The 17,535-nt window shown below is 34.2% G+C and overlaps 1 protein-coding gene across 2 annotated transcripts in view; it reads left to right on the forward strand.

Moving 5' to 3' along the window:
• The window catches only part of LOC137654436 (PAX-interacting protein 1-like), a 128,159-nt gene extending 116,355 nt beyond the window's left edge, over positions 1-11,804 (forward strand). The window contains exons 3-5 of one of the 2 annotated variants that reach the window (XM_068388056.1): positions 3,139-3,284; positions 6,697-6,889; positions 8,084-11,804. In XM_068388056.1, the coding sequence (XP_068244157.1) occupies positions 3,139-3,284; positions 6,697-6,889; positions 8,084-9,802 (2,058 nt within the window). In that variant the 3' untranslated portion in view covers positions 9,803-11,804. The remainder of the gene's footprint in view (positions 1-3,138; positions 3,285-6,696; positions 6,890-8,083) is intronic. The other variant, XM_068388055.1, reaches the window with a different exon arrangement.
• Positions 11,805-17,535: the final 5,731 nt, after the last annotated feature.

Genomic DNA, 17,535 nt, shown 5'->3' on the forward strand with positions numbered 1-17,535 from the left:
TCAAATACTTATAGAGAAAGAATTGTTTACTGTGGCCTACCTAGCAAATGTTCTACTAATAAACATGAAAAATAAATGTTATAAACTTTGTACCTATCAAAGCCACTAACAAGCATCACGTCTCCCAATCCTTTATTGGAAATAAAGAATTTATTACCAAGCAAAGAAAAAGGAATATTCGCTTTGGGTGGCAAGAAAGGAGAGGTAAGCCACAATTCAGGGAAATAACGAATATGGAATATCATCATCATCATCATCATCTCCTACGCCTATTGACATAAAGGGCCTCTGTTCGATTTCGCCAGTCGTCTCTATCTTGAGCTTTTAATTTAATACTTCTCCGTTCATCATCTCCTACTTCACGCTTCAGAGTCCTCAGTCATGTAGGCCCGGGTCCTCCAACTCTTCTAGTGCCTTGTTTAGCCCGGCTTTTAATTCAATACTTCTCCATTAATCATCTCGTACTTTAAGATTCATTGTCCTCAGCCATGTAGGCCTGGATATTCCAGCTCTGCTAGTGCCTTGTGGAGCCCCGCTTTCAATTAAATACTGCTCCATGCATCAACTCACACTTCAAGCTTCATAGTTCTCAGCCATGTAAGCTTGGATCTTCCAACTCTTCTAGTGCCTTGTGGAGCTCAGTTGGAATTTTGGTGAACTAATCTCTCTTGGGGAGTGCAAAGAGCCTGCCCTAACAATGCCATGTGGAATATACAGTAAATTTTTGGGAATGGATGGCAGTAGAAATAATAACTACTCTTTGAATTAGTGGATGGGACATTTGGTATTCATAACGATGACTTTCCATGCAGCAACACGGGTTGAATAGTTTTATATATATATACAGTATACGTACACACCAAATTTTAAACAGACATGCACACATACTCAATATATATATATAGATATATATATATATATATATATATACATATACATATATATAGAGTACATATATATATACATAAATAAATATATATATATATACATATACATATATATATATATACATATATATATGCGTGTGTCTGTGTATGTATATAAATATGTTTGTGTGCATGTATGTTTTCTCGTTAAAACAATTGAAATTCATACTTTCAATGTAGAGCCCCCAGTAGTTTTTTTTTCTATCAAATTCACTCTGCTTCAAAAACTGTAGGGGCAACATTTATATTTCAACCCCCAAACTAATATTAATCAATTACGATTCACTGCTATCTCATATTTGACTGCAAATTTATAAATGCAGAATATTTTTTTTCCAATAGTTGAAAATAATCAGTAAAATAATGTTTGTTGGGAGGATTAGATTTATCATAAATTCAGTCAATTGATTATCAACAATTTTCACAGAGAGAGAGAGAGAGAGAGAGAGAGAGAGAGAGAGAGAGAGAGAGAGAGAGAGATCATGATTAGTACAATTAAAATACTGTCCCAACTTCCAAGCACGACTGATATAACTCTCTCTCTCTCTCTCTCTCTCTCTCTCTCTCTCTCTCTCTCTCTCTCTCATGATTAGTACAATGAAAATACTGTCCCAACTTCCAAGCACGACTGATTTAACTCACTCTCTCTCTCTCTCTCTCTCTCTCTCTCTCTCTCTCTCACTCACATACACAATTAAGTCAGTATAATATGAACAAAAGGCGAAAGAACAGAATTAGAAACGTATTGTAATGGAAAGGATTGCCTTGAAATAGAATTAGAGGCTACAAATAGATCAATTTCTATATTGCTCAGATTCTTAGTTTCACAATGGAATCTAAAATAAAGCATTTCTGTAACTCAAGAGCTTTTGATGCTATATATATATATATATATATATATATCAGGGTTAAAAAAAATCCTGATTTTTCTGATAAAACCAAAACTTCATTTACTTGATTTCAATCAGATTTTTTTTTAATTTAAATCAATTTATTCGATTTAAGTGATCTTTATAATAATATTTATTTCCTGCTGCTGATTATTTGTTTCAGTCTTTTGAGGAATTTTCTGGTATTAATCTACATCAATGTTAAATGAAACCATACTTTAATATACATTTTCAAGATGAGTTTTTCTCTTAAAAACCCAAACTCGGGCTCATGATTTAATATGGGACAAGTTATAATAACTATAGTTAATTTTTTCTAGCAAGGCAGATTTGCACAGACTCGCAGCGGTGCCCTTTTAGCTCGAAAAAGTTTCCTGATCGCTGATTGGTTGGACAAGATAATTCTAACCAATCAGCGATCAGTAGGTGCAAATGCACCTCTATAAAAGACACTTACTATAGTTTCCTTTAAAAAAAAAAAGAGAGAGAGAGAAACTGCAATCAAACAGTGATACAAATATACAGCAATTTGATGATTTTATCATACACTACACAGTAATAGATAAAATCAAAAACATATTAAGGACTTTTCCATGTACGTACTGCACTAGCAACCAAATTTGTAATTCCTTTTAACACTGTTAAAAACTCAAGACCTTTATAATTTCTATGATTGCAACCACTCCATTTCTTAAGAACACAAAGTTTACCCAAAATATAAGAATTAACTAGGATTTTGTTCATTTGTTGCATTAATTATAAATAGTAACTAGTTTATAAAGTTTTCACTTTTTCAATACAATTTCTGAAAGGATATCTAATTTTGATTTAAATCAGGGTTTTTTTGTAATTTAAAACACTTGATTTAAATAATTTCGTTTAATTAAAATCAACCCTTATATATGTATATATATATATATATATATATATATATATGCATACACACATGCATGTACATACAATATTTAATGTTCATTTTAAGCAAACCCAAAAGCCTCTCAGAAACCACAAGATAAACTCGAAATCTGCAAGACATATTTTTTTTTCCTGTTGGAGCCCATGGGCTTATAGCATCCTACTTTTCCAACTAGGGTTGTAGCTTGTCTAATAATAATAATAATAATAATAATCATAATAATAATAATAAAATAATAAAAATAATAATAATAATAATAATAATAATATAAATAATAATAATGATGATAACAATAATAATAATAATAATAATAATAATAATAATAATAATAATAACAATAATAATAACTGGATACTATATATACGTTACTATTTTCAAGAAATCTAATGACTCCTCATTTCGACAGGTGTGCGACAAATGCAGGAATCACGACATCTGGGTTTTGAAAAGAGGACACAAGGGAAAATGTCCTTACGAGAATTGCACGTGTCAGTACTGTTCCTTTACTATCAAAAGACGAGATCTCATGAAGCACCAACAACGAGTAAGGAGGTGAGTTAATTCTCCAAATGTGTATGTATGTGTATATATATATGTATATATATACATAAATATATATATATATATATATATATAGATATATATATATATACATATATATATATATATATTTTATATATATATACATATATATATATATGCATAAATATATGTATATATACATAAATATATATATATATATATATATGTGTGTGTATATATATACCTGTCTATATATATATATATATATGTGTGTGTGTATATATACCTGTCTATATATATATATATATATATACATGTATATATGTATGTATATATATATATATAGAGAGAGAGAGAGAGAGAGAGAGAGAGAGAGAGAGAGAGATTAGAATAGAATCGAGGTAAGAAATACAAGGAGAGAAAAGTAAAACTGAATGAGAGAGAGAGAGAGAGAGAGAGAGAGAGAGAGAGAGAGAGAGTACAGCTGTTGACCAAAGCTGTAAATTATATATCAGGTATCGAGTTGTTAGCTGACTATAGTGGATGATAATCAGACCTGTATGCGTATATATATAAACATATATATATATATATATATATATATATACATATATATTTACTGTATATGTACGTGAAATGACACCATACTCTCCATAGAAGCATAAATACCCAGCCTAAAATTGTTAAAAAGTGATAAGCAATAATGGTTAACTTTGTCAAAATTAGTTATAATAATAATAATAATAATAATAATAATAATAATAATAATAATAATAATAATAATAATAATTAGGCATTCAGTAGTCTTACTTTTTCTTTTAGTAAGGCTCAATATTACCCAAAAGATTCATCACAGTTGTGGCCCATTTTTTAATCAATTTCCTAATCTACGTCCAATTTGTGGAACTCCAGAAGTTAAAACTTATCATAAATGCACTTATTTTGATTAGCAGTTTTTTCTTACCTTCTCAGTTTCTTTAAAAGATTTATCCCAGTTGTGGCCCAATTTTTAATCAATTTGCAAATCTACGTCAAATTTGTGGAACTCCGGAAGTTAAAACTTATCATAAATGCACTTATTGATAAACAGTTTTTTCTCAGCCTTTCAACTTCTCAGTTTCTTTCCTGACACTAAACACTAATCATTTGAGTAAAGCCGGAAACCACAAAATGCTGATCCACCAAACAGCCCTACTTAATAGTATATGTGGTACGTTAAAAAATGTAGGATCATAATTTAATCCAGAATAGCAGCAAATGTTTTGTATCTTGGTTTTTAAATCATTGATTTTCTAACATTTGTCTTTTATATATATATATATATATATATACACACACACATATATATATATATACATATACACACATATATATATATACACACATATATATATATATATATACACACACACATATATATATATATATACACGTTTGCGTTGGTTAATTATCTTTAATCAAGAAGACAGCTTCTGTAATGATACTATCTATACTGTAGTTTTTGAAGACGTTTTATAGCATATTTTAGGACAACATTTCTTTGTTTTCAACACCACTTATGTTTATACTTTAGTTATAGATACAGGTATATCTAGTAATCAATATTATTATATTCACATAACATTATTAAAAGAACTTTGTGACTAAAAGCTTCATGTACATGTGTGACCTTATCTGAATTCCCTATTAAGCTCTATCATCCCCCAAAAAAGGTTAAATGAGAGCTTAAAATTGAATTAAGATAAGGTCACACATTTACATGAAGGTTTTAGTCAAATTCAGATAAGGTCACACATTTACATGAAGGTTTTAGTCAAATTCAGATAAGGTCACACATTTACATGAAGGTTTTAGGCAAAAAAATCTTTTAATAATGGTATTTGAAGAAAATAATATTAATAACTCGATATACCGGTACCTATAACTAAAGAATAAACATAAGTGATGTTGCAAACAAAATATTTTGGTCTAAAATATGCTATAAAACATCTTAAAAACTACAGTGTATACAGTATCATTACAGAAGCTGTCTTCTAGATTAAAGATAACTAACAAACCCAAAACAATTCAGTGTCTTTCCTTGATAACCAATTCTAGATTCATCATAAAATATTTTCAAACATGCAATATCCGATTATTACTGACTAAGCTACAACCCTTGTTGGAAAAGCAGAATGCTATAAGCCCGAGGGCTCAAACAGGGAAAATAGCCCAGTGAGGAAAGGAAACAAGGAAATAAGAAAATTAAATAACAATTAAAATAAAAAAAAAATTAAGAGCAGTAACAGCATAAAAATAAATATATCATATATAAACTATAAAACCTTTAAAAAACAAGAGGAAAAGAAATGAGATAAAATAGCATACCCTCAAGCAACAGAACTCTACCCCAAGACAGTGAAAGTCCATGGTATATAAGCTATGGTACTGTCCAAGACCAGATAACAATGGTTTGATTTTGGAGTGTCCTTTTCCTAGAAGAGCTGCTTACCATAGCTAAGGAGTCTCTTCTACCCTTACCAAGAGGTAAGTAGCCACTGAACAATTACATAGCAGTAGCTAACCCTTTGAGCGAGGAAGAATTGTTTGGTAATCTCAGTGTTGTCAGCTGTATGAGGACAGACGAGAATATGTAAAGAATATGCCAGACTATTCTGTGTATGTGTAGGGAAAATGAAAATGATCCGTAACCAGAAAGAAGGATCCAATATAGTACTGTCTGGCCAGTCAAAGGACCCTATAACTCTGAAGTGGTAGTATTTCAACAGATGGCTGATGTCCTGACCAACCTACTACCTCTGACTTATGTCCAGAATCCAGAGTTTTAGATGCAAAAAAGTCCAGTCATATTGGGATGCATTGTCACTGAAGACTTCACAAAATTGTATGAAAAATATAACAAAATAAGTTGCTAGGTTACGTTCATCTCAATATTGCAAACGAAAGCTCAAATAAATCAAACGATCGTAACAAATATAAACTATTCGATCAACATAAATCAAAACAGTAAATCAAATAACAAGAGTATCCACACTTATAGCAGTCTATAATAAAAAAAAAGTATATAATAAAAAAAAATCCTTTTCTTATTCCACATTTGTATGTACAACACAAGAAACCATATCTAATCCACACTTCAATTAGTTAAATATTGTACATATTACAAGTGCAATATATAATTTTATCTATTTTAATGTTATTACTGTTTTTAAAATATTTTATCCTAATTGATCATTACTTCTCATATAGTTTTACTTCCTTATTTCCTTTCCTTACTGTGCTATTGTTCTCTGTTGGAGCACTTGGACTTATAGCATCCTGCTTTTCCAACTAGGGTTGTACCTTTAGGTAATAATAATAATAATAATAATAATAATAATAATAATAATAATAATAATAATAATAATATGTGCAAATTCAACTATGACACCACTATTTGCAGGGCTCAAGTAACAACAGTATCGACCACGGGACCCAAAGACTACCTTTTACAGCCAGTAGAAAACTCTGCAGCAGCTACGACCAGCAACTCGCCTTCTCCAGAAGAGGAGTCAGTAAGCTCACCAGATGGAAACAGTGGTATAAACGATAAGGAACCACATCACGATAATCCTAATCCATCTGTAGAAGGACAAGTAAGTGTCCCCTTCCATTCTCTCTCTCTCTCTCTCTCTCTCTCTCTCTCTCTCTCTCTCTCTCTCTCAACTTCCCTTTTTTCTCTCTAATATTAATCCGTTTACCTAATAGCATTAGGGAAAAATCTAAGACAAATTCTATACTGGAACAATCATACTTTACTTGTGGAGTCCATGATGGACATCCTGTGTGCACACATACCCACAGACGCAGATACATAGAGAGAGAGAGAGAGAGAGAGAGAGAGAGAGAGAGAGAGAGAGAGTGTTCATGTGAGTTGAAATGTCTTCTTGCAACTATATCTAAGATACAAGATGATGGCAGAAATGCCTCTTTCAATGTTGACTATAGGGAGTGGTTAAATTCAGTTTCTCCAATTGATTGCAATGACTTAAAGAGCATTAGACTTTACTTCTGAATCAGGCTGTGAGCAAATCGTAAGAGAGGCTCCACACAAGTGGAGATACACAAAATTTATGATAAAAATTTGACGGAAATGTTAGATTAGAGTATCTTGAGATGATTTTATCACGTGGAAATATTGGATGCCAATAACGTAGGAAAAAGGCTTGTATAATTTATAAGTGCTTGGAGGTGGCCAAAAGGCCTACAAAGAGTTGAATACTTAGAATGAAAGATATGACACAAAAGAATTTGTCTTGATATTCAGAAAGTACAAGAGTGGTGCATTGTATGTTGGAAGTTTTCAATGTGCTGCAGATAAGGTTTCTGTGAAGTTTAAAGCAACTGATGGTATGAAAATAGTATTGGTGTCTTGATATCCAGGAAGTACAAGAGTGGTGCATTGTGTGTAGGAAGATTTGATGTGCTGCAGATAAGCCTTCTGTGAAGAGGTTTACAGCACCTGATGTTATGGAAATAGTACTGCACAAGGGAATTCCCCCCATGATTCAGTACTTGAAGGGTGTATTGTTCTTCCTTGGAGCAACCCATTAGAAGAAACAGTTTAATATTGAAAAAAAATATATGCACTGAGAGCAAGTGTACTTTGTTATCGAATATATCCCCATATTCAAAAGCATATTCAAATTAAAACATAAAAGTTAATTTAAAAATAAAGTCGATTGAACTAAATTTTATGTAATTGATTAAACAGAATATTCTGAAAAATTCTCACGTTATGAAAAAAATTAATGTTTTTATTCAGCAATAAAAAACCTTCTATTTTGCAGGTACCCTGGCCTAACTGCTCAAATGATAAACCTGTGGACTTTAGGGTTTCTCCAAAACTTTCACATCAGCCAAGTCGAATGTCTCCTCCCTCCCAACATTCAGATGGAGATCCTACTTCTTACCAGTCAAGCAATGACCCATCTCTAGTTCAACATCAACAGATGGACTCGATGCCACTACAGCAGGCAAACATAGATACCAGGCCTTATCAGCAGGCAAGCCCAAATACCACACCATTCCAACAAAACAAGGACATAGCTATAGCTTACCAACAACAAAGAAGGGATTCCATAACATTTAATACGCAGAACAGGGATTCAGTATCACTCCAGCACTCGGCCGCAGACCACATGTCGTTCCAGCAGCCAATCAGAGAGTCCGCACCATTCCATCAGCCAAGCAGACACACTTCACAATTTGAACATCCGATAGAAGAGTCATCATCATTTCAGCAACTAAATGGAGAATGTATGCCACACAGGCAACAAAATAGAGATACAAAAAACTTCCAGCAGCTAAATGGAGAATCCGTGCCATTTCAGATGTCAAATAGAGAATCTACGTCTTTTCAGCAACCACGCAGAGAATCTACGCCTTTCCAGCAACCACGCAGAGAATCTACGCCTTTCCAGCAACCAAGCAGAGATTCTACTCCTTTTCAGCAACCAAGCAGAGATTCTACTCCTTTTCAGCAACCAAGCAGAGACCCTACGCCATTTCAGCAACCAATCAGAAATATTGCTACCTACCAACAAACAAACAGAAGCATGTCATTTCAACAGTCAATTAGAGAGTCTACAGCATTCCACCAGCAGAACAGAGAAACTGGAATAGCATTCCAACAACCAAATAGAGAACCTGTGCCATTTCAAAAACAAAGACGAGATTTGACATCCTTACAAGAGTCAAATAAAGAATCAGTGTTATTTCCACATCCACAAAGGGACACAGGTACCCCTTTCCAACACCAAGATCGAAACTCTACTCCATTCCAACAACCTATTCCAGCAAATCCTGCATCACCTTACACGCACATGGTATCTGATGATGTAGTGCAGTCTCCTTTGAAACGTATGAAAATTGAACCAAATTTTGAACATGATGCAGTTTACGACTGTAGTGGGATCCAAAACCATCTTGAGAACTATCAGATACTTGACACTAATGGGAACTTAACGCCCCCTCGAGAATTTTTACCATCGTCACATGACATCACTTCAATGAGAAACTATAACAACATCCCAAGATCCCACCTTCAACCAAAGTTTGGGGTACATCCTGAAGATCTTCTATTGAGACACTGGCCTACGAGCGATATGGAAGATGATAACAACCAATCGCAAAATGGGAGGAATATTAGAGAAGCCTCAGTTTGTAGCCCATTATCTCACAGCCCCCAACAGTTGAATCTATCTCAAAACCAAATGCAAATAACGTCGCAAATACAACCTCAACCTCCCCACCAACATTTAATTGGAGGCAGAGCTGAGGTAGATTTCAAACCTCATGTTTCAATTGTTGGAAGCTGGGGCTCCTCAAATGTTAGCATGTCTACTCTTAGTGCACCTAGAATACCCATAAATATAGCTCAGACTCCATGCAGTGCCATGCACTTGACTGCTTGTGAGGAGTTCGCCTCATCATCAGCAGTTCCAAGTCAAGGTGCATGGTGGCATCAAGTTCGGATGGCAGGTCTTGAAAGAACCAATAGCTGTTAATCAGCCATGATAAAATCCTTAACACTCATAGATTACTGAAAGTCATCAATTCATTCCAGCAACTTAACGTGTGTTTTTGCACAGTAGAGTAAAGTACTTAAAGGTCCAAATTTATTGTATGTGTACGTTCGTTATCAATAGCAATGATGATCTTACTTTATAGCCACATCATTTACAAATGGATCAATGAAATGACAGTAATGAAACTGTGCTGTTAAAAAATAAAATTGTATATGTGCATTAGAGTATGTATTCCATCAAGTCCTTTCAAAAATTCCTTAATTCTCTGAGCTCTAGAGTAAGATTTCTCTCTTTGGGAACCAGAAACCTGGGAAGTACCAATTAAGAAGTGTAAATAAAGATATACTCTTCTTTTATCAGCTAATTTACCATCTACATTGAGAAAGTTATATGTACCCAAGAGTTAAAGTCCACTAGCTACAATCATCACATTAACAGTATTTAAACCCATATCACCAAAATTCTCTTGGGTTCAGAAATAAAGGAAGGAAAAGAAGGCATTTCATACGCTGTTTTATTTGCAACTTATTTGGTGTGCTTTATCTATGGAAAAATATTTCATAGTCGTGCTACATTTCCCTAAATGTTACTGCTACACATGTAACCGTGAACATTAACCTAATCTACAAATCTCAAGTTAAGAAGCTTCTATAATATAGTGTATTGGTGCAAGTGTCTTGAAATGCTGATCTTACAGTATATACTGTTGATAAGGGGCAAGAAACTGTGATGTTTACGATTAAAGCTAACTTTTTCTCAATTGTATGTCACAAAATCCTATTGAGAACTTTATTAAAAGCATAAAATTAAAGTACAAACAAGAGTGATTAGTTTAAAATAAGTTTCAGATCAATATTCTGTGATAAAATTATAAGAAGTAAGTCTCAAACCAATTCAACAATATTCATTTCTAACCAATCCATCTGTATGATAGAAATTCCAATTGATTTAAACGAATTCTCTCTCCCAATAGATACCTTTTTATGCAATCTACTTGTTGTGATAATGTTTGCCTTACTGTCATCTATGTTCCTTGGCCAAAAATTTAGTAGAACTCGGATGGACTGTAATAACTGTTGAATGAGTTAACCACATAAAAACTAGTATGAGAATAACCATCTTTTTTCTTAGCATCACACTATATGTCAATGAGGATTTCTCAAACTAATTTTTTTCCTTTTGGGGAGATCTACTGCAAGCTATTAGTACTGCAACAAACTCTGATATAGGAATAGTCATAATATAAAGCATTTACTGCTGTTAACTATTACAGATGACCTGACCTACAGCTTCAATAAAAGATCATATGGGGAGGAACCCAACATAATAAAACTTTGCTTCCATTGCACTTGTGCATGTATAACTACCATCAAATTTTCAACACGAAAGAGCAAAGAACTATTAGGTCATAATAGATAGCGATTGTAGTATGTGGGGGACTTTGAATATACTCAGACATTGACGTAAACCTCAGCCTTCAAATTTGTTTCACTAGTGGGAACTGCTTCAACCAAAACTAGCACTAAACTTTCATAACAGAAAGGAGCATTGGAGTTAAAGCTCATGATAGATATGTATATTGCATTGACATGCTCTGATATAGGTCTTAAAAAGGACCGTACTTGTGGACTGATATAACCTTCTTCACCCATCCAAATACTGGAAAATTTAACAATAAACTCTAAGTAGGTATAAAGATAAATATAAAAAGTATACAGGATCGCTTGAAGATTTAATTTTTCCAAATTGTTAAAGGTAGAATTTGCATGAAATCAAAATATTTACTTCCTGCTGTACGAACATGGAATGGGGAATCTTTATATCTAAAACACAATAATTAAGTAGAGATATCTGGTAACGTAAATTAAGATGCGTTATCTCCAGCATCAAATGGCAGGCTACATTAAAATGCCCGATTTGCATAGCTAAACACATGCATGGTGGACAAAACTGAACATTCTAAGATGGCAGATATAACCCAAAAAAATATTTCATATCTCAAATATCCATAACTTTATGGAGTTTTAAAGTTACATCTCTCTTGGCTCCACAGTTAGAGTGAGGATATTTTAGAATACTCAAAATTAAAGAACCATTACTTTCATAGGTTTGTGGTATTGAGCCCAATAAATTTCCTATCATAAATTAAACCTTAGAAATATGCTTCCTTGACACAAGGAATTTCATGACCATAGATGTACAAATATATACTGAAAATAAAGATAAATCTATAACTGTAGACTTGTTCATAAAGATCATACAGCCGTGCTTCTTGGCCCGACTTCTCATTTTACTAATTTCTGACTGGAATTTTCTTTCAGCTAAAGGCCTTTAGGATCCATCATATGTTATTGAATGCCATCTACAATCACTACGTTTACCACCTCAGTAGTAATAATAGTTTTTAAACATTGATGACAGGAGAAAAATAGGGGAACACCAAGCACAACCACTGTGTTATACCCCTTTCTCCTGTCAGATTTAAACTGTCAGATATAGCACAACACAGTGTTATATCCCTGTCAGATTTAAACTGTCAGATATAGCACAACACAGTGTTATATCCCTGTCAGATTTAAACTGTCAGATATAGCACAACACAGTGTTATATCCCTGTCAGATTTAAACTGTCAGATATAGCACAACACAGTGTTATATCCCTTTCTTGCAGTCTTGTCAGAAATAGCACACCACTGTGTTACACCCCTTTCACGCAGTCTTGTCAGAAATAGCACACCACTGTGTTACACCCCTTTCACGCAGTCTTGTCTGAAATAGCACAACACTGTATTATACCCCTTTATGGCAGTCTTGTCTGAAATAGCACAACACTATTATACCCCTTTATGGCAGTCTTGTCTGAAATAGCACAACACTTTCTGGCAGTCTTGTCGGAAATAGCACAACACTGCATTATACCCCTTTCTGTCAGTCTTGTCTGAAATAGCACAACACAGTGTTATACCCCTTTCTTACAATCTTGTCAGAAATAGCACAACAGGGTTATATCCCTTTCTTGCAGTCTTGTTAGAAATAGCACACCACTGTGTTATACCCCTTTCATGCAGTCTTGTCTGAAATAGCACAACACTGTGTTTACACCCCTTTCTTGCAGTCTTGTCAGAAATAGCACAACAGCGTTATATCCCTTTCTTGCAGCCTTATCAGAAATAGCACACCACTGCGTTATACCCTTTTCTTGCAGTCTTGTCAGAAATAGCACACCACTGTGTTATACCCTTTTCTTGCAGCCTTGTCAGAAATAGCACACCACTGTGTTATACCTCTTTCTTGCAGTCTTGTCAGAAATAGCACACCACTGTGTTATACCTCTTTCATGCAGTCTTGTCAGAAACAGCACAACAGTGTTATACTCTTTTCTGCCAGTCTTGTCAGAAATGCAATAAGATATAAACAACTTTAAACAAGAATTGTTTGTGAGGCAAGAATGCTTTGATATGTAAAAGCATATCTTCTCAAACACCACAATCCTCATATCTTAAGAATTCTATATCTACAAACATTATTATATGCTTTCTCTCAAAGCATACATTAGAATAATACTGTTTCTCATACAAAGGTTATGTACAATGTCACCTCTTTAAGTGACCTGGTGATAAGTTGAAATATTGTTCATCTCTAGGTGTTATGGCAGTTTTGCAATTACCATTACTTCCATTACTTTACATGTATTACAGATGCCCTTTTCCTAATTAAGGAATAGAACAAGACAACAAACTTTACATTGTTTACCTAGTTGCTAATATGCCATGCTATAATAATTGTACAGAGTATGAAAAACTTAGCGTTCCTACAACTTTGTTGTTATAACCAGCAACAGAAAATAGGTTTTCTTAAAAGGTATGTCGTATGATTTATTTCCATTTATGGAAAAATTTTGTTTTGAAGTTCTTCATCTCCATTATAACATATTTCTTGGGGAACTGGATATTTTTGCAGACCTAAACAAAATGTTCTGCCATTCTATCATCCACTTCTTTTGGCACAACCAGCTGAAGCTGAATCCGTTTCTTTCTATTATAACATTAGTTGTCAAATGTACTTCTAATTATGTTAGAGGTAAGGGAAAATTTAGAATGCGTTATTCTTCCATTTATCAACTGTTTTGCAAATACTTTTCGCTTTTCTTATCATCGATTTTAAGACTGCTTCATACTTTGAGCACTAGAGGAGGATTACATGCTAATTTCTTTGCCATTTTCGTAATATTTTCGACATGTTACAGATGATTGCTCTACAACTGACAAAGAATTTACAAGCTAACACCTATATTTGTTGCCATGCTACCTTTACAGCTCTACCAAGTGTAGTTCCATATTGCTTAGAGATGGTTACACTTTGAACAGTGGTGCAATGTCTGTAATTTTAGAGAAGATAGTCCAGCATGATGCAAGAGTAAGTTCTTCAAATAATAACATGAGTGGCATTTGTTAACAGTTCTGTACATTTCTGTATCTTTGTAGAGTATTATCTGCTTAATTTCACACATTATTGGCATGCCTAACAGTTAAGAAGTCAACAGCATCCTTAATTCTACTTATATCTTTCGGCGTTTTTTTTTTCATTTCAATTTTGTCTCTCAGTATATCTTTTTGGTGACTTTCAAAGAGTGCTAACTTGTTTGCAAGTTATTTTATGGGTTCTTCAGTACCAAGTAAGCACAAATCTTCCTTCTTTTACGTGGTGGCCTGGTGGTAGCGTCCTTGCCTGCTGATTGGCAGACTCGGGTTCAAGTCCAGCTCAAAATCTTTAGTTCCTCTGGTCGCTCCAACCTCACCATCCTTGTGAGCTAAGGATGGGGGGTTTAGGGGAGCCTATATGTTTATCTCCTGAGTCATCAGCAGCCATTTCCTGGCCCTCCTTGGTCCTAGCTTAGGTGGAGAGGGGACTTGGGCGCTGATCATATGTAATATGGTCAGTCTCGGGGGGCATTGTCTTACTTGATAGGGCAATGTCACTGTCCCTTGCTTCTGCCATTCAAATTCCCTCTCTGATTTTATTCAATTTCTCCCCAAAAAGGATATTAGCTATACGCTTCTGATGAAAAGGAATATTTGAGGAAGTTGGTAAATTGATGTATTCTATTTGAGTAAGCTGACAGTTTGGAACATAAAAGAGTGAGAATACATTACACTTCCTCTTTAGGTGTACTTACACTGCTACATTCCTGAATGAATAGTCTATGTAATTTAGGAAATGTGGAAGAACTATACAGAATTAAAATAAGGCTCCCATAGTTATCTCCAATTTCCTTATCATATTTGGTTCTATAGTAAATACAACTGGGATCATCATCATCTGCAATTTCTAAGGATCAGTCTTTTCTTGATGGACTTCTGTGGCTATCTCTTCTGTTAGATAAATGGTAATAATTGTGGATGACTTTGAACTTAATCCCAGGCAAAACTTAATCCCAGGCAAAAATATCATTGAAAAATTTCTAGAAAGGTCAGCAAAAGCCAGGGAGCTTCCTCTAGCACAGTGGTTCCCAAGCTTTTTTCTGTCATTTCCCCCCTGCACCTAGTTCAACCATCCAGATTTCTCCCTTCGTGCCCCACCCAGCCCTCTTGCCCACTCGCCTGCCTCAGAAATGGGCATGATACTCAATTCTCCCCTTGAAAATCATGTCAGTGAGAACTGATATGATCATATCAAAATTGAATGGCTAACAACATATTGCCGCACGTACTATGAGTACATTTTCTGCATGTTTTAGTTAGTAGATAGTGTAATTATTTCCCCCCTGGAAGCTTCATATTTCCCCCCAGGGGGAAATTTCCCCCAGGTTGGGAACCACTGCTCTAGCAGATATGGCCTTTGAAGAATTTAATACATCAGTTGTCTCTGCTGCATTCTAATGTTCAATAGTCGAGGTAAAAATGGCTGCTTCCCTGAGTGAATAAGAATAGGACTCTCGTCTATGCATTCCATTTTCTAATTGTTTTGGATGCTGAGGGACTTGAAACTGATGCCTCAGACACAATTACCAGGAACAGAAACCTACTGATTTATTTCTTAATCACGGTGGTGCCAAATAGTTATACCCTTTCTGGATCTTGAATTCTAACTCTGGAATTTATACTAACTATTTCTTAGGATTGATGTGTTTTAACGTTTTTCACAGTCTTTGGTCTTGCTTTCTTTAATATGAGGATGTCTTGGTGTTGATGATAATAATTTGCTCACCAATATACTTTTTACATGATTTTCATTCTGCGTTGTGTTTTACTATATAAGAATAAAACAGGGTGATCATTTGAAATAATCGTGCCATTTTCACATAAAATAAGGGGCTAATTTAATTTTTCTTCATTTTTTTTAACAGCTGTCAACTAAATTTACAAACATTTGACAGTGTTAGTATCAAGGAAATTAATTTCAAGATTATACTCACTAAACACATTAAGGGCTTCTCAAAAGATCAAGTGTTAATATTATCAATGATGATGAACATATTAATTTTTCTTTCTTAATTTTTTTTCATACTGATTACCATTGGCAAGGTCATTCTGAAGGATGCTTTATTGATATTCCAGAAGCCTGCAGAGTTTAGATTACATTTGAAAGCATTCAAGGTTGTGCTAAAGGTACATATTACCTTATTTCCCTTAAGCGTTAATAATTTTTACCTATCTATTGATGAAACTTTACTTTCACATTCTCTATTGTCATTTCCTTATTATCATTATCTAAAGTAAATTTGTAGCTTCATCACACTTCCCCAGTTACTATCATTATTACTTACTAAGCTATAACCCTAGTTGGAAAAGCAGGATGCTATAAGCGCAGGGACTCCAACAGAGAAAAATAGCCCAGAAAAGAAAATTAGGAAATAAACTAAGAGAGAAGTAATGAACAATTAAAGTATCTTAAGAGCAATAACAACATTAAAATATATCTTTCATATATAAACTATAAACACTTTAAAGAAAAAAAAGAGAAAGAGAAATAAGATAGAATAGTGTGCCGAGTGTACCTTCAAGCAAGAGAGGTTATGAAGAATGAGGTTACTTTTTAAAACCACCAAGAATTCACTTACAGTCTTTTAGAATATTTGTATTCTCAGCAACACCTTTACTTTAAAAAGCCAACACACTTAGCCAAGTTGTACATCACGATCACAGGTGTTCAAATTGTCACCAGACATTGATGCTGAAGTTTTCAGTGGTTAGTTCGTAAAAGCAAACTTTAATCAAATACTCATTTGAGTTTAAGAGTTGGAAATGTAATACTCATGGATTGGGTGATAATGTATGGTAGAGAAAAAAATCTGAAGGTTTGGTTTGACTTACTGTAACTAATTAAAACTTATGTTTTCAATATGTACAAAATATATTCAAATAAAATGTTCGAAAAATTATACTTGGTTTATCATTCTCCATGTCATAGAAATTGAAACGGATGGAAGTGTTTGGTCACATGTAGTCAACGGTTCCAATATAGGGTTGTGGTGGCCGATGTGGTAATTTCCCTGACAGGTGAACACTACACTTGGGTTCGAGTCCCACTCAAACTCGTTACTTTCATTGGTCGCTGCAACTTCACCATCCTTGTGAGCTAAGGATGGGGGTGGGGGGGTTTGGGGAGCCTATAGGTCTATCTGCTGAGTCATCAGCAGCTATTGCCTGGCCTCCTTGGTGGAGAGGGGGCTTGGGTGCTGATTATATGTATAAATGGTCAATCTCTAGGGC

The sequence above is a fragment of the Palaemon carinicauda genome, chromosome 15 (assembly GCF_036898095.1).
Source record: "Palaemon carinicauda isolate YSFRI2023 chromosome 15, ASM3689809v2, whole genome shotgun sequence".
Classification (NCBI taxonomy): Eukaryota; Metazoa; Arthropoda; class Malacostraca; order Decapoda; family Palaemonidae; genus Palaemon; species Palaemon carinicauda.